Source organism: Rhinopithecus bieti, unplaced genomic scaffold (genome assembly GCF_001698545.2).
Source record: "Rhinopithecus bieti isolate Rb0 unplaced genomic scaffold, ASM169854v2 scaffold_9899, whole genome shotgun sequence".
In the NCBI taxonomy this organism is placed as follows: domain Eukaryota; kingdom Metazoa; phylum Chordata; class Mammalia; order Primates; family Cercopithecidae; genus Rhinopithecus; species Rhinopithecus bieti.
In genome coordinates this window covers 6,866,910-6,884,890 of record NW_016806979.1, presented here as the reverse complement: position 1 = coordinate 6,884,890, position 17,981 = coordinate 6,866,910, and the positions used below count along the sequence as shown (strand labels likewise).

Below are 17,981 nucleotides of genomic sequence, written 5' to 3'. Positions count from 1 at the left end.
GATCACGAGGTCAGGAGTTCAAGATCAGCCTGGCCAAGATGGTGAAACCCCGTCTCCACTAAAAATACAAAAAAAAAAAAAAAAAAAATTAGCTGGGCGTGGTTGCCTGTAATTCCAGCTACTCCAGAGGCTGAGGCAGGAGAATCGCTTGAACCTGGGAGGTGGAGATTGCAGTGAGCCGAGATCACGCCGTTGCACTCCAGCATGGGCCACATGAGTGAAACTTGGTCTCAAAAAAAAAAAAATCCCCCAAAAGACGGAGGTCACCTGGAGGCCCAGGTGCTCTGCCTTTCCCAGGGGCTATCCTCAACCCTGGCCCCACATGAGGCCAGCATCCCTCCCACCTTCCCTCCTGGTCCAGGGACATGGGCGGCTTTGCCATCTGGTGCAAGAAGGCCAAGGCCCCGAGGCCAGTGCCCAAGCCCCGAGGTCTCAGCCGGGACATGCAGGGCCTCTCTCTGGATGCAGCCAGCCAGCCGAGGTGAGCCCTCAGGCATCGGAGTGGGGGTGGCCGTGGGGGTAGGATGAAGCCTAACCTGAGTCATCCCACCTCCAGTAAGGGCGGCCTCCTGGAGCGGACACCGTCAAGGCTGGGCTCTCGGGCATCCACGCTGCGGCGGAATGACTCCATCTACGAGGCCTCTAGTCTCTATGGCATCTCAGGTGAGCACAGAGTGGGGAAACTGAGGTATGGAGGTGGAGGGTGTGATTGTCTTGAGATTACATGACCAGGAAGGATCTTCCTACCTCCCTCTCCCAGCTCTAGATTCTGTAAAGATGGAAAGAGCCAGGCTGTGTGGGGTTGGCCTCTGCAGGTGGGGTGGACAGCTCCCTACACCTCACCTCCTCCCCTCCCATATGTTTTTCAGCCATGGATGGGGTTCCCTTCACACTCCACCCACGATTTGAGGGCAAGAGCTGCAGCCCCCTGGTGAGTTGGGGTCTCAGGGAGCCTGGGTCTGCACCTGCCATCACCATTCTGGGTGCCAGGACATCCCTGTATCCAGCGCCCCAGCACAGAGGGCCAGGTCCAGGGTTGAGGCTGGAGTGTGTCACCTCCAGGTGGCAGCTAGAAGGTCTTCAGTCTCAGAATGGGGAGGGGTCCATCCAAGGAAAGCAGCTGGACACCAGTAGCTAGAGGCTGTGACAAGAAGGGGGAAGGATGCCGGGCGCAGTCGCTCACGCCTGTGATCCCAGCACTTTGGGAGACAAGGCAGGTGGATCATTTGAGGTCAGGAGATGGAGACCAGCCTGGCCAACATGGTGAAACCCCGTCTCTATTAAAATACAAAATTAACCAGGTGTGGCTTTAGAGACGTTGTCTCCAAAACAAAACAAAACAAAAAAAAGAAGGGGAGTGATGACCCAGGGAATATTCGGGGAATGTGGGGTGAGGGGGAGGGCAGGACTCCTTGAAGACGAGGGAAAGGGGGTTTCAGGTTGAGATCGGGCCCAAGACTGATCCACCTCTCCCGCCAGGCCTTCTCTGCTTTTGGGGACCTGACCATCAAGTCTCTGGCGGACATTGAGGAGGAGGTGGGTGCAGGGCTAGGGAGGAGGTGCCTGAGGGGCTGGGACCCCAACCCCCCTCCGCCCCAGGCTCTCCCAGTCTTCCCCATCCCTACGTGCCCCCAGACACACCCCATCTCTCCAGGGCTGAAGACCACTCAAGTCCCTAAGTACCCCCTCTGCCATTCCTCAGTCACCCCGCTTTGGTCCTCTCTTTACTCTGGCACCTGCTCACTCTCACTCTCCCCTTCCCCCAGTATAACTAGTGCTCACTCTCACTCTCCCCTTCCCCCAGTATAACTACGGCTTCGTGGTGGAGAAGACCGCGGCTGCCCGCCTGCCCCCCAGCGTCTCGTAGTCCTTCACCCGTCCGTGGGAAGAGCCCCCTTACGCCACCCCCGGCCAGCCTGGAGCCACCTCGCCTCTCTGCATCCTGGGAACCTCCGCCCTGCAAGGCTTTGCTATCTTCAGCCACTGGGCGGAGCTGCAGCTCTGGAGGAGGGGGCGGGTCGAGGCTGCGTGGTTATGGGGTCTCCACCCACAGGCCCTGCCGGGCAGGGCTGGAGCTGGACAGAAGCCAGTGCCTTTAAGTCATTCTTGTCAAAACCCTCTGGGGTCCGGAGGCAGCACGGGTGTCCTCCTGGCAATAAACACTACCTGGTTCACGCCTTTTGGAGTCCCGATCCTGCCGCCTCTCCACACTAGGCACGTGGAGCTGAGACTCCGCCACTCTTGCACTGGGCAAGTGGGTGAAATGGCGGGGAGGCGGTGCTGCTGGGTCTCCGGTTTTTGTTTGTTGCTGAGACAGGGTCTCCCTCTGTGCCCCAGGCTGGGGTACAATGGCAGGATCTTGGCTCACTGCAACCTCCACCTCTGGGGTTCAAGCGATTCTCCTCACTCAGCCTCCCGAGTGGTTGGGATTACAGGCATCTGCCACCACGCCCGGCTAATTTTTTGTATTTTCTTTTCTTTTTTTTTTTTTTTGAGACGGAGTCTCGCCGTGTCGCCCAGGCTGAAGTGCAGTGGCCGGATCTCAGCTCACTGCAAGCTCCGCTTCCCGGGTTCACGCCATTCTCCTGCCTCAGCCTCCGAGTAGCTGGGACTACAGGTGGCCGCCACCACGTCCGGCTAAGTTTTTGTATTTTTAGTAGAGACAGGGTTTCACCATGTTAGCCAGGATGGTCTTGATCTCCTGACCTCGTGATCCACCCGCCTCGGCCTCTCAAAGTGCTGGGATTACAGGCTTGAGCCACTGCGCCCGGCCAATTTTTTGTATTTTCTATAGACGGGGTTTCACTGTGTTGGCCAGGCTGGTCTTGAACTCCTGACCTCAGGTGATCCGCCCACCTCGACCTCCCAAAGTGTTGGGATTACAGGCGTGAGCCATCGCGCCCGGCTTGGGTCTCCCATTCTACAGAGTGGGAAACTGAGGCTCAGGGAGTGAGTGAGTCTGGATGCTAGACCATAGAGAAGACCTCGTCTCGGCCCTCCATCATTGGGCATAACAATAAAACAAATACTGTTTCTATTGCAGTGGCCACATCCCCAACACGTGATACACCATTATTACCTCATTTAGTCTCCCTACAACCCACTGGGAAGCCCAGGTTTTGTTGCCGTTTTCCAGATAGACAAACTGCGACAGGGATGCTGAGGCCACAACTGGGACTCAAACCCAGCAATTGCTGTTTTTCCTTTCCTTTCTCCTCTCCTTTCTCCTCTCCTTTCCTTTCCTTTCCTGACAAAGTCCCGCTGTGTCGCCCAGGCTGGAGTGCAGTGGTGTGATCTCGGCTCACTACAAGCTCCGCCTCCCGGGTTCACGCCATTCTCCTGCCTCAGCCTCCCAAGCAGCTGGGACTACAGGTGCCCCCCTCCCCCCACGCCCGGCTAATTTTTTGTATTTTTAGTAGAGACAGGGTTTCACCATGCTAGCCAGGATGGTCTTAGTCTCCTGACGTCATGATCCACCGGCCTCGGCCTCCCGAAGTGCTGGGATTACAGGCATGAGCCACCGCGCCCAGCCCCCCTTTTTTTTTTTTTTTTTTTTTGAGACAGCCTCGCGCTGGCTCGCCCGACTGGGCGCTGCAGTGGCACGATCTCGGCTGGACTGCAACCTCTGGGGCCTCTCAGATTCAAGCGATTCTTCTGGCCTCAGCCGGCCTGGCCCGCCTCCTCCCCCCTCCCTCCCCCTCCCCGGCCTTCCTCCCCCTCCCGCTCCCCCCCCCTTTTGCTGCGAGTAGCTGGGACTACAGGCTCGGGCCCACCATACCAGCTAATTCGTTTCTGTATTTTAGTAGAGATGGGCCCTTCTCACCTTGGGTTGGCCAGGCTGCCGTCTCAAACTCCTGACCTCAAGTGATCCCCCGCCTTGGCCCCAAAGTGCTGGGATTCAGGTGCTGAGCCCCACTGGTGCCCGGGCCCAGGGGCCACACCATTTTCATCCACTGATTCAACAACCTTGTTTTATGTATGTTTGTTTAAAGACATCTTATTTAATGGTCTATGCGTGGATTCATTCACATTGCACTCACAAGGCCAACGGCACTGCAAACCATATCTGCATGAAGCTTCTCGTATAAATGGATTTTCTCCATGAGGTGCATCACAGACTTTTTTTTTTTTTTTTTTTTTTTTGGAGACTTGGAGTCTCGCTCTGTCGCCTGGGCCTGCGAGCTGCAGTGGCTCGGATCTCAGGCTCACTGCAAGCTCCGGCCTCCCGGGTTTACGGCCCATTCTCCCTGCCTCGAGGGGCCTCCTGAGTAGCCTGGCCGACTACAGGTGCCTGCCCTCCGCGGCCCGGCCTTTTTTTGTATTGTTTAGTTAGGAGACGGGGGTTTCACCATGTTACCAGGGGGATGGTCTGCATCTCCCATGACTCGCTGATCCGCCCCATCTCGCGGCCTCCCAAAGTGCTGGGGATTACAGGCTTGAGCCCACCGCCGCCCGGCCTTTTTTTTTTTTTAAGTATTTTGATTTTTGATGTTTCAGCCATTAGGCTCGTGCAGCCTTGGACCTCCCCATGCTCAGGTGGATTCCTCCAGTCTCAGCTCCTCCTGAGTAGCTGGGGCGACTACAGGCTGACACTGCCGGCTAATTTTAAAAACATTTTGTACTGCTGGGGGGCGGGGTCTCACTATATTGCCCAAGCTGTCTGAACTCCTGGCCTTGGGCAATCCTCCTGCCTCAGTTCCCAATGTGCTGGGATTACAGGCGTGAGCCCCGAGCCCAGCCTTTCACAGCCTTTTGCTACTTAGGAACCCTGGGACAGCATTTTCACGTGTCTTGGGGAAATTCAATTAGGCAAAATCACCAACAAAAACCACAAGAGGCCGGGCACGGTGGCTCAAGCCTGTAATCCCAGCACTTTGGGAGGCCGAGACAGGCGGATCACGAGGTCAGGAGATCGAAACCATCCTGGCTAACACCGTGAAACCTCGTCTCTACTAAAATACAAAACTAGCCGGGCGACGTGGCGGGCGCCTGTAGTCCCAGCTACTCGGGAGGCTGAGGCAGGAGAATGGCCTAAATCCGGGAGGCGGAGCTTGCAGTGAGCTGAGATCCGGCCACTGCACTCCAGCCCGGGCGACAGAGTGAGACTCCGCTTCAAAAAAAAAAAAAAAAAAAAACACAAGAATGTGGCCAGGCACAGTGGCTCACGCTTGTAATCCCAGCACTTTGGGAGGCCAAGGTGGGTAGATCACCTGAGGTCAGGAGTTCAAGACCAGACTGGCCAACATGGTGAAATCCCATCTCTACCAAAAGTGCAGAATTAGCCAGGCGTGGTGGCAGGTGCCTGTAGTCCCAGCTACTTGGGATGCTGAGGCAGGAGAATTGCTTGAACCCAGGAGGTGGAGGTTGCAGTGAGCTGAGATTGCGCCATTGCACTCCAGCCTAGGCAACAAGAGTGATAAAATAAAATAAAAAAAGAAATTCACCACCCTAAACTCACACCTTCCATCTCCCATGAGTGCATGCCCATGAACATGTGCACCGGCTGCTATGCTGCTGTTTCTCCTGTTTCTCCTGTTTCTCCTCTGGGCTTTTGTAGCCTTGTGGTGGCCCACATTCTGCTGTAGTTGTAAACATCCACCAGATCTCTGTGGCTTAGAAAAGCTGGCCAGGCACGGTGGCTCACACCTGTAATTCCAGCACTTTGGGAGGCCGAGGCAGGCAGATCACCTGAGGTCAGGAGTTCGAGACCAGCCTGGCCAATGTAGTGAAACCCCGTCTCTACTAAAAATATAAAAACTAGCTGTGTGTAGTGGCGCACGCCTGTAATCCTAACTTCTTGGGAGGCTGAGGCAGGAGAATCGCTGGAACCCGGGAGGTCAAATTTACAGTGAGCCAAGATAGCACCGCTGCACTCCAGCTTTGGCAACAAGAGTGAAACTCCATCTTGGAAAAAAAAAGAAAAGATAAACTAAGGCTGTAAAGCTGTCATACTTAGAGTCTCATATCTGTAATCCCGGCAGTTTTGGGGGCTGAGGCACAAGGATCACTTGAGGCCAGAAGATCAAGGCTGCAGTTTGCTATGGTTGCGCCACTGTACTCCAGCCTGTGTGATACAGTGAGACCCTGTCTCTAAATAAATAAATAAGGCAGGGCATGGTGGCTCATGCCCATAATCCCAGCGCTTTGAGAGCCCAAGGTGGGCGGATCACGAGGTCAGGAGTTTGAGACCAGCCTGGCCAACATGGTGAAACCCCATCTCTACTAAATATACAAAAAAAGAAAAAAAAATTAGCTGGGCATAGTGGGCACCTATAGTCCCAACTACTTAGGAGGCTGAGGTAGGAGAATCGCTTGAACCTGGGAGGCAGAGGTTGCAGTGAGTGGAGATCGTGCCATTACACTCCAGTATTCCAGCCTGGGTGACAGTGATACTCCCTCTCAAAAAAAAAAAAAAAAAAAAAAAAAAAAAAAAAAAAAGAAAAGAAAAAAAAAGAAATCCACACACATATGTAATTCTGATGATTTTTAAAAGTAAATAAGGCTCAATTCAAGACTACTGCATGCAAGATTGAGCTCAACTCCGAATCCACAAAGTTTGTCGATAAGGGGGGATTTATAGCCATGGAGCAGGGCAAGGTGGGGGTCGGTGGATAGAAAATTAGGGGAGTCACCTTAAACTCACTTAACAGGATCCTTGCTGAAGCCAGGCCAGGGCGATCAGCTATCAAGAAACTGACTTAGCAGGATTCTGGCTAAAACTGGGTGAGACAGATCAAAGACTGCATGGGAGCCAAGGTCAAGGCCCAATGCAGAAGAGATTTCAGAGGACTCTGACTCAAGTTTGGCCAAGAAGAGAGTCTTTGTCGGGGCAGAGACCCAGCCTGGCCCTGGGAATCTGAGACGGGGGACAGTGAGTTCTCCTGGAAGGGGAGGTGAGCCGGGATGATGCAAAATGTACGCCCTTCCCCCAAACTCTTCAGCTGCCTCGGAAAAACTAGGTCTCTAGTGCTAAGGTACCTACCTGCCTGCATCTCCTGGCTCCCGGTGCACAGACCATCTGCCAGGTCTCGCCTAGGCTCCTCTGGCGCCGGCCACAGAATCTGATCCAGCCAGAAAGCCAATGCCATTTGTCCTCTCTGCCGTCCTTCTCGACTGCCCCAAAAGCAGCCCCAGATCTCATTTCAGGGAGTCTGTGTGTGACCAGGGGCCTGAGGATGACCCATCCTGGCCTTGGGTCCGACTAGACCAATTGCCACTGATGACAGGGCCACTCAACCCAAAAAATCCCAGCCCTCTGAGCCCAGGCAGGGCTGGGACTGCATCACGCAAGGTTTGGAGGGGCCCGATGGAGCCCACCCCCTGCTTCTGACTTGGGTATCATCAATCCTAACATTTCTAGGCTGAGCTTACATCATCTTGGGTTACAGAGGATGGAGCTGAGGGCCCTGGGAACCACAGCACTCAGTCTAGGATCCGTGCCTATCCTTCTCTCCTTTTATTATTATTTTTGAGACTGGGTCTCACTCTGTGGCCCAGGCTGGAGTACAATGGTGTGATCTCGGCCCACTGCAACCTCCACCTCCCAGGTTCAAGTGATTCTCCTGCCTCAGCCTCCTGAGTAGCTGGGATTACAAGCATGCACCACTACACCCAGCTAATTTTGTAGTTTTGGTTTTTTTTTTTTTTTTTTTTTTGAAACGGAGTCTGGCTCTGTCGCCAGGCTGGAGTGCAGTGGAGCGATGTCAGCTCACTGCAACCTCCATCTCCCAGGTTCAAGAAATTCTCATGACTCAGCCTCCTGAGTAGCCGGGACTACAGGTGCCTGGCACGACGCCCAGCTAAATTTTTTGTTTGTTTGTTTGTTTGTTTTTTGGAGATGGAGTTTCATTCTTGTTGCCCAGGCTGGTGTGCAATGGTACGATCTCGGCTCATTGCAACCTCTGCCTCCTGGGTTCAAGCGATTCTCCTGCCTCAGCCTCCCTAGTAGCTGGGATTACAGACACCCACCACCACGCTCGGCTAATTTTTGTATTTTTAGTAGAGATGGGGTTTCACCATGTTGGTCAGGCTGGTCTCGAACTCCTGACCTCAGGTGATCTGCCCACCTCGGCAGTGTTGGGATTACAGACATGAGTCACCATGCCCAGTCCTTATTTCTGTATTTTTAGAGAGACAGGGTTTCACCATGCTGGCCAGGCTGATCTTGAACTCCTAGCTTCAAGTGGCCCACCTGCCTCAGTCTCCCAAAGTGCTGGGATTATAGGCATGAGNTTTTTTTGTTTTTTTTTTTGAAACGGAGTCTGGCTCTGTCGCCAGGCTGGAGTGCAGTGGAGCGATGTCAGCTCACTGCAACCTCCATCTCCCAGGTTCAAGAAATTCTCATGACTCAGCCTCCTGAGTAGCCGGGACTACAGGTGCCTGGCACGACGCCCAGCTAAATTTTTTGTTTGTTTGTTTGTTTGTTTTTTGGAGATGGAGTTTCATTCTTGTTGCCCAGGCTGGTGTGCAATGGTACGATCTCGGCTCATTGCAACCTCTGCCTCCTGGGTTCAAGCGATTCTCCTGCCTCAGCCTCCCTAGTAGCTGGGATTACAGACACCCACCACCACGCTCGGCTAATTTTGTATTTTAGTAGAGATGGGGTTTCACCATGTTGGTCAGGCTGGTCTCGAACTCCTGACCTCAGGTGATCTGCCCACCTCGGCAGTGTTGGGATTACAGACATGAGTCACCATGCCCAGTCCTTATTTCTGTATTTTAGAGAGACAGGGTTTCACCATGCTGGCCAGGCTGATCTTGAACTCCTAGCTTCAAGTGGCCCACCTGCCTCAGTCTCCCAAAGTGCTGGGATTATAGGCATGAGCCAACGTGTCTGGCCTAATTTTTATATTTTTAGTAGAGATGAGGTTTTACTATGTTGGTCAGGCTGGTCTGGAACTACTGACCTCAAGCAATCTGCTCACATTGACCTCCCAAAGTGCTGGGATTATAGGTGTGAGCCACCGTGCCTGGCCATTTCTGTTTTATTGAGGCAATCTCTCACTCTACTACCCAAGCTAGAGTGCAGTTGTGCAATCATGGCTCACTGCAGCCTTGAATTCCTGGACACAAGCTATCCTCCCACCTCAGCCTCCCTAGTAGCTGGAACTATACGTGTGTGCCACCACACCCAGCTATGTTTTTACTTTTGTAGAGATGGGGTCTTGCTATGTTGCCCAGGTGGGTTTCTCTCCTATTGCTTACTCCCAGGCACCACAGGGACATGGGTACTGAGAGTGGCATTTTTGGAGAGACATGATCCCAGCTCCTCTACTCAATAGCTGCTGACCCTAAGCTGTGGCTTAAATTTCTCTGTGCCTCAGTTTTTCCATCTTTACAATGGGAACCTCATTGATCCTCTCATTGCATGGGATACGTGTACAGGAGAAGGCACAGGAGCTGTGTCTCTCAGCTGCCTTTTATCGAGATGGAGAATCGCTCTGTGACCCAGGCTGGAGTGCAGTGGCGTGATCTCCAGTATCCAGGTTCACGCCATTCTCCTGTCTCAGCCTCCCGAGTAGCTGGGACTACAGGCACCCGCCACCACGCCTGGCTAATTTTTTGTATTTTTAGTAGAGACAGGGTTTCACTGTGTTATCAGGATGGTCTCGATCTCCTGACCTCGTGATCCGCCCGCCTCGGCCTCCCAAAGTGCTGGGATTACAGATGTGAGCCACCGCGCCCGGCCTCCCTGATGACTCTTGAATAAACATCTCTTGACTCTGACAGGCCTTTGAAGCTGGAATTTTCCTGCAGCCTGACATCCAGGCAGAATGGATGATGCGACTCCACGTGAGCGGCGTCTGCTAGTGGCAAACCCTACACTTCCTATACTCAAAGGTTGCAGAGGGGCTGGACTCTGTGGCTCAGCCCTGTAATCCCATCACTTTGGGAAGCTGAGGTGGGAGAATCACTTGAGTCCAGGAGTTAGCGGCCAGCCTGGGCAACATAGGGAGACCCCAGCATCTATAGAAATTTTTTTTGTTTTCCAAGACAGAGTCTCGCTCTGTCACCCAGGCTGGAGTGCACTGGTGTGATCGCGGCTCACTGCAACCTCTGTCTCTGGGGTTCAACTGATTCTCCTGCCTCAGCCTCCTGAGTAGCTGGGACTGCAGGCACCCACCACCAAGCCCGGCTAATTTCTTTTTTTTTTTTTTTTTTTTTTTTGAGACGGAGTCTCGCTCTGTCGCCCAGGCTGGAGTGCAGTGGCACCATCTTGGCTTACTGCAAGCTCTACCTCCCAGGTTCACGCCGTTCTCCTGCCTCAGCCTCCCGAGTAGCTGGGACTACAGGCGCTTGCAACCACACCAGGCTTTTTTTTTTTTTTTTTTGTATTTTTAGTAAAGACGAGGTTTCACTGCGTTAGCCAGGATGGTCTCGATCTCCTGACCTCGTGATCCGCCCGTGATCCTCGGCCTCCCAAAGTGTTGGGATTATAGGCATGAGCCACCGTGCCTAGCCTAATTTCTTTCTCCCTTCCTCTCCTTCCTTCCTTCCTTCCTTTCTTCCTTCCTTCCTTCCCTCCCTCCCTCTCTCTCTCTCTTTCTTTCTTTCTTTCTCTTTCTTTCTACAGAGTCTCGCTCTGTCACCCAGGCTGGAGTGCAGTGGCATGATCTCTGCTCACTGCAAGAAGCTCCACCTCCCGGGTTCACACCATCCTCCTGCCTCAGCTTCCCAAGAAGCTGGGACCACAGGCACCCGCCACCACGCCTGACTAATTTTTTGTATTTTTAGTAGAGATGGGATTTCACCATGTTAGTCAGGATGGTCTCGATCTCCTGACCTTGTGATCTACCCGCCTTGGCCTCCCAAAATGCTGGGATTACAGGCGTGAGCCACCGCACCTGGCCTCTTTCTTTTCTTTTCTTTTTGTATTTTTAGTAGAGACGATGTTTCACCTTGTTGGCCAGGCTGGTCTTGAACTCCTGACTTCAAGTGATCTGCCCACCTCAGCCTCCCAAAGTGTTGGGATTACAGATGTGAGCCACGGCACCCAGCCATGCCTAGCTAATTGTTATATTTTTAGTAGAGATGGGGTTTTGCCATGTTGGCCAGGCTGGTCTTGAACTCCTGGCCTCAAGCAATCCAACTGCCTTGGCCTCCCAAAGTGCTGGGATTACAGGAGTGAGCCACTGTGCCTTGCCTACTTTTCTTTTAAACAGATGGGGTCTTGCTCTGTTGCCCAGGCTGGATCGTAGTGGTTCAATCATTGCTGATCTTCCTGCCTCAGCCTCTCAAGTTGCTGGGACCACAGGTGTGCACCACCACGCCTGGCTAATTTTTGATTTTTTAGTAGAGATGGGGTCTCCCTCTGTTGCCTAGGCTGGTCTTGAACTCCTGGCCTCAGGTGATCCTCTTGCAAGACAACATCTTTGACAGCTACTGTCCACACCCTAGAACATACCAGAATGCTGACAGAGCTTGTGTTTGCGAGGCCTGTGGAATATATATATATATATATATATATAATATTTTTATTTTTTTGAGACAGCGTATGGCTCTGTTGCTCAGGCTGGAGTGCAATGGCGTGATCTCGGCTCACTCAACCTTTGCCTCCTGGGTTCAAGTGATTCTGCCTCAACCTCCCGAGTAACTGGGATTAATGGAATTACAGGCAAGGGCCACCACACCTGGCTAATTTTGTATTTTTAGTAGAGACGGGGTTTCACCATGTTGGCCAGGCTGGTCTCGAACTCCTGACCTCAAGTGATCCACCTGCCTCGGCCTCCCAAAGTACTGGGATACAGGCATGAGCTGCCACACCTGGCTATGTATGGCTAATTTTTTTTTTTTTTTTTTGCAACGGAGTCTCATTCTGTCGCCCAGGCTGGAGTGCAGGGGCATGATCTCGGCTCACTGCAACCTCCACCTCCGAGGTTCAAGCGATTCTCCTGCCTCAGCTTCCCAAGTAGCTGGGATTACAGGTCCCTTCCACCATGTCCAGCTCATTTTTGTATTTTTAGTAGAGACAGGATTTCACCATGTTGGCCAGGCTGGTCTTGAACTCCTGACCTCATGATCCACCGGCTTTGGCCTCCCAAAGTGCTGGGGTTACAGGTGTGAGCCACCGTGGCCAGCCTAAGTTTTGTATTTTTAGTAGAGATGGGGTTTTGCCATGTTGGCCAGGCTGGTCTTGAACTCCTGACCTCAAGCAGTCCGACTGCCTTGGCCTACCACAGTGCTGGGATTACAGGAATGAGCCACTGTACCCTGCCAGCTTTTCTTTTAAACAGATGGGGTCTTGCTCTGTTGCCCAGGCTGGATTGCAGTTGGTTCAGTCATTGCTGATCCTCCCGCCTCAGCCTCCTAAGTAGCTGGGACTGCAGGTGTGAATCACCACGCCTGGCTCATTTTTAAATTTTTTCTAGAGTTGGGGGGGGGTCTACCTATGTTGCCCAGGCTGGTCTTGAACTCCTGGCCTCAGGTGATCCTCTCACAAGACAACATCTTTGACAGCTACTGTTCATACCCTAGCACATACCAGAATGCTGACAGAGCTTGTGTTTGTGAGGCCCGTGGAATTAATGGAGACATTTCTACCCTTTCGACTGGGGCCTTATGCCTATGACTTGGTGGGTAGGGGAGATCACCTCTGTTTATAAAGAAGGAAACTGAGTTTCCATGACTGTTCCTTAAGGCAGGTCTGCCCGGCTCCCGGAACACTCTGAAAGCCGCATGCCAAACCGGTATCAGGTGCATGGAGTCTGGAGGTTTTGGCTGCAGCCCCAGGACCAGCCTTGCCCTGCGCCTCACCTGATTCTGGCTGAGACAGGAAGATGCTTGGTAACTCAGCTCTCCTTCCAGGCAGTGCAGAGGAGGGGGGCGGTTTTCAGCTGGGCCTCCCAAGTTGGAACCTTATAGTTTGCAAGGTTCAAGTTTGAGGTATCAGGAGGAAGAGCAGGGACCAGCCTAGGGTGAGGTTGTTGAGGTGCCCAGGGTGCAACTTTTTATTTATTTTTATTATATTATTATTATGATTTTTTTTTTTTTGAGACGGAGTCTCGCTCTATCCCCCAGGCTGGAGTGCAGTAGCGCGATCTCAGCTCACTGCAAGCTCCACCTTTCGGGTTCACGCCATTCTCCTGCCTCAGCTTCCCGAGTAGCTGGGACTACAGGCACCCGCCACCACGTCCAGCTAATTTTTTGTATTTTTAGTAGAGACGGGGTTTCACTGTGGTCTTGATCTCCTGACCTCGTGATCCACCCGCCTCGACCTCCCAAAGTGCTGGGATTACAGGCGTGAGCCACCGCACCCGGCCTATTATATTATTTTTTGAGACAGAGTCTCGCTTTGTGCCCAGGCTGGAAAGCAGTGGCGCGATCTTGGCTCACTGCAACCTCTGCCTCCCGGGCTTAAGCGATTCTCCTGCCTCAGTCTCCCGAGTAGCTGGGATTACAGGCACCCACCACCACGCCCAGCTAATTTTTTTTTTTGAGGGGGGACGGAGTCTTGCTCTGTAGCCCAGACTGGAGGGCAGTGGCATGATCTCAGCTCACTGCAGCCTCCACCTCCTGGGTCCCGGTTCAACCAATTCTCCTACCTCAGCCTCCCGAGTAGCTGGGATTACTGGCGTGCGTCACCATGCCCAGCTAATTTTTGTATTTTTAGTAGAGATAGGGTTTCACCAAGTTGGCCAGGCTGGTCTTGAACTCCTGACCTCATGATCCGCCCACTGTGGCCTCCCAAAGTGCTGGGATTACAGGCATGAGGCACTGCCCTGGCCTTGCTTTATTTTTGTGTGTGCATAAGGGAGCATGGTGGCATGCCCCTGTAATCCCAGCTACTGGGTGGCTGAGGTAGAATTGTTTGTGCCCGGGAGTTCGAGACCAGCCTGGGCAACATAGCAAAACACCATCTCTACAAAATTAAAATACAAAATTAACTGGATGTAGTGGTGCATGCCTGTAGTCCCAGCTACTCTGGATACTGAGTCAGGAGGATCACTTGAGCCCAGGAGTTTGAGGCTGCAATGAGCTATGATCACAACACTGTATTCCAGCCCGGGTGACAGAGCAAACCCCTCTCTTAAAAATAAATAAATAAATAAAAAGATGTTGAGGTGAAAATCACATCAACATAGAATCAACCATTTAAAAGTATACAATTCAGGTCAGGCGCAGTGGCTCACGCCTGTAGCATTTTGAGGGGCCAAGGTGGGTGGATCACTTGAGGTCAGGAGTTTGAGACTAGCTGGCCAACATGGTGAAACCTCATCTCTACTAAAAATGTAAAAACTAGCCAGGCATGATGGCCCTTGCCTGTAGTCCCAGCTACTTGGGAGGTGGAGGCAGGAGAATTGCTTGAAACCGTGAGGCGGAGGTTGCAGTGAGCCGAGATCGTGCCACTGCACTCCAGCCTGGGCGACAGAGTGAGACTCTGTCTAGAAAACAAACAAACAAACAATGTAAAAACTATCCGGGCATGGTGGCCCTTGCCTGTAGTCCCAACTATTTGGGAGGCTGAGGCAGGAGAATCGCTTGAACCCGGGAGATTGAGGTTGCAATGAGCTGAGATTGGGTCATTGCACTGCAGCCTGGGCCACAAGAGCAAAACTCCATCTCAAAAAAATTTTTTAAAGGCCAGGAACAGTGGCTCACACCTGTAATCCCAGCACTTTGGGAGGCCGAGGCAGGGGATCACCTGAGGTCAGTTCGAGATCAGTCTGGCCAACATGGTGAAACCCGTCTCTACTAAAAATACAAAAATTAGCCAGCCATGGTGGCGGGTGCCTGTAATCCCAGCTACTCGGGAGGCTGAGGCAGGAGAATCACTTGAACCTGGGAGATGGAGGTTGCAGTGAGCCGAGATCGTGCCATGCACTCCCGCCTGGGAGACAGAGCAAGACTCCGTCTCAAACCAAAACCAAACAAAAACAACTGGTGGAGCACACGTCCCAGACTGGGGACTACAAGGGGCATGGCCTGGCGCTCACTCTTGCCCTTCCCTCCCCCAACCCAAGTCCCACCCATGGGCCTGGGCTTGGCCAGGCGGCACAATTGAATATTGAGTAACACACAGATAGTGAACATCAGAGTTTACTTGTGGGTTGTGCAAGACAGGAGACCTTTGGAGACCCCTCTGTTATTTCCTTGAGCCCCAGGAACTACCCATGTCTACACCCCAAGCAGCAGCAGCAGCATGAGAACGATTAACACGCATTGAGGACCTATTGTGTGGGGGTCCCTGGAATGCCTCACATGAAGTCATGTGTCTTGTCTGAGCCCTTGGAGACAGGGCCACTTCTTGTCCCCATATTACAGATGAGGAAACTGAGGCACAAAGCGGCTAAGCCCTTAGCCATGAGTCCACAGCCAGGAACCTGGGTCCAGCCCTCCAGCCGTGCCTCTGGCCCTGGGCTGCTCCAAGCTTGGCACACATGGGTTTGAAATGTTCACAGCCCAAGGGGGCGCAGCGGATTTTGCAGAGTCTGAGATTTGCACATCAGCAGCCTGGAGATTACAGGGTTCAGGTGAGGATCCTGGCTCTGGTGCTCAGTCCTGGCCGTGGGCCCCCAGGTGAGTCACTGCCTCTCTTGGGGCCTCGGTTTCCTCATCTGTAAAATGGATGGAGACACTTAGAGAATCACTGCCTAAGCCCCCTGCTCCCCTTCTGCCAATAACAGAATCTCATCCATCTGGATAGCCGCATTTCCCAGCCTCCCCTGCAGCAAGGTGTGGCCATTTCGCTCTGTTCTGGCCAGTGGGATATAAAATGAAGGGTTTCAAGGCTTCCTGGGGAGACTTCCAGGAGACACCCAGCCAGCACTGGCCTCTGACTTTCCCTCAGAACGAGGAGGTAAAGGCTGGAGCTCTGGCAACTATTTTGTGCCAGGAGGCAACCTTGAGGACAAAAGCTAAATATGCAATAAAATGAGAGAAAAATCAAGTCCTACTGCTACTGCAGCTGAACCTGAACCTATCTGTATGGTATCCTTTTCTTACACCAGGTCTCTATTCCTTATCCCTGGGCTCACACCAGTGTAGAGTCCTTCCCTGTGCTCCCTGGTCTATGGCCTAGCATTCGACGCATCTCATGGGTAACCCCATCCCAGTGCCCCAGGCCGGACAGTGTCCGGTGCATTCGGGTTGCAGGCAGGCTGCTCTCCCAGCCTCCCCCCAGGGCTGCAGGTGCTGTGGCAGTGGCCATGGACACAAAGGGGTCCCCAGGCTCTGGACAGATTGAATAGGGGGTCCGACGATGGATACCCTGCTGAGGCTGAGCTCTGGGGCTGGCCTTGGAGACTTCAGCAGGGCGGGTGAGGTCATCTTCAAAGGATGGCGGGGACAACTCATGGAGCCCACGGCGGGTGGCCCGAGCAGCCCGGAGGAAAGTATGGGTCAGCACAGCCACCAGAACCAGGGCGCCAGAGCCGAGGATGGAAGCAGCTGCTGCGCCTGTCTCGATCTCGAAAAGTAGCAAGGCATAGATGGACAGTGCTGTGGAAGGAAATGACTCTCATTTATTCAGTCAACAAGCATTTGCCCTCCAAGCCCTCGGGGAGTTCGTGCACACAGGGAGAAATCATGAAAAGTCCTGCCACGTGACTGGAACATAGAATAGGCATCTAATTCTCCCACATCCCACACGTGCTTCATCATCACATCCATTTTACAGAGAAGAAAGCTGGGGCCCACAGGTTAGGAGACTCTTCAAAGCCATACAGCCAGGAAGTGACAGAGGTGGGATTTTAACCCAGGCTGGTCGGCTCCAGAGTCTGTGCTCTGAAGCACAGGTCTGCCTCCGAAGAAGACAACAGAAAGAGACTCATTTCAGCAGCTGTGGGCAGGGGCTTTCCTGAGGAGGAGCTATTTGAGCTGAGACCCTGGGGGAAGAAGTAGCAGCTTCTGGGAGAGCTGAGGAGGATGACGGCTGCAGGGACATAGCAAGTGCAGAGGTCCTGAGGTGGAAACGCCCTAGTGTCTGAGGCTCAGAAGAAAGCAAAACAGGTTCTGGCCGGGCTCAGTGGCTCACACCTGTAATCCTAACATTTTGGGAGGCTGAGGCGGGTGGATCACTTGAGGTCAGGAGTTCGAGACCAGCCTGGGCAACATGGTGAAATTCTGTCTCTACAAAAAAATACAAAACTTAGCTGGGCACCGTGGCGGGTGCCTGTAATCCCAGCTCCTCGGGAGGCTGAAGCAGGAGAATTGCTTGAGCCTGGGAGATGGAGGCTGCAGTGAGCCGAGATCGTGCCACTGCACTCCAGTCTGGGCCACAGAGTGAGATTCAGTCTCAACAACAACAACAACAACAACAAAAGAAAAATAGGTTGTGTAACTGCAGGAGAGAGATGGTGGAGAGATGGAGGAGTTAAGGAAGGAGTGGATGTTGGGGACCAGATGGGGATGGAGGCTTCTTCTTCTTCTTCCTCTTCTTCCCTTCCTCCTCTTCCTCCTCCTCCTCCTCCTCCATCTTCTTCTTCCTCTTCCTCCTCCTCCTCCATCTTCTTCTTCCTCTTCCTCCTCCTCCTCCATCTTCTTCTCCTCCTTCTTGTCCTTCTTCCTTCTTCTTCCTTCTTGTTCTTGTTCTTCTTCCTTCTTCCTTCTTCTTCTTCTTCTTTTTTTTTTTTTGTATTTTTTAGTAGAGATGGAGTTTCACCATGTTAGCCAGGATGGTCTCGATCTCCTGACCTCAAGTGATCCACCCGCCTGGGCCTCCCAAAGTGCTGGGATTACAGGCGTGAGCGACCGCGCCCGGTCCTCTTCTTTCTTCTCCTTCTTTTTTTTTTTCTTGAGATAGGGTCTTGTTCTGTCCAACCCCAGGTTGGAAGGCGTGGCTTGGCTACGGCTCACTGCCACCTCAACCTCCCCAGGCTCAGGTGAGTCTCCCACCTCAGCCTCCTGAGTAGGTGGGACTACAGGTACATGCCACCATGCCTGGCTAATTTTTGTTTTATTTTGTTTTGTTTTTGTTTCTTGTAGACAGAGTCTTACTCTGTCGCCCAGGCTGGAGTGCAATGGCGTGATCTTGGCTAACTGCA

General features: G+C 52.9%; 2 protein-coding genes across 3 annotated transcripts in view; one reads left to right on the top strand and one right to left on the bottom strand.

Moving 5' to 3' along the window:
• Nucleotides 1–2,178, top strand: part of MVB12A (multivesicular body subunit 12A) — a 5,745-nt gene extending 3,567 nt beyond the window's left edge. The window contains 5 exon segments of the mRNA XM_017879569.1: nt 327–481; nt 557–663; nt 870–931; nt 1,480–1,536; nt 1,805–2,178. Of these exon segments, the coding sequence (XP_017735058.1) occupies nt 327–481; nt 557–663; nt 870–931; nt 1,480–1,536; nt 1,805–1,867 (444 nt within the window). The 3' untranslated portion in view covers nt 1,868–2,178.
• Nucleotides 2,179–15,280: 13,102 nt separating this feature from the next.
• The window catches only part of TMEM221 (transmembrane protein 221), a 12,617-nt gene continuing 9,916 nt past the window's right edge, over nt 15,281–17,981 (bottom strand). The window contains exons 3-4 of one of the 2 annotated variants that reach the window (XM_017879513.1): nt 16,207–16,437; nt 15,281–15,554 (exon numbers count right to left, since the gene is read on the bottom strand). In XM_017879513.1, coding sequence (XP_017735002.1) covers nt 15,493–15,554; nt 16,207–16,437 — 293 coding nt within the window. In that variant the 3' untranslated portion in view covers nt 15,281–15,492. Of the gene's footprint in view, nt 15,555–15,927; nt 16,438–17,981 lie in introns of those variants that run through there. The other variant, XM_017879512.1, reaches the window with a different exon arrangement.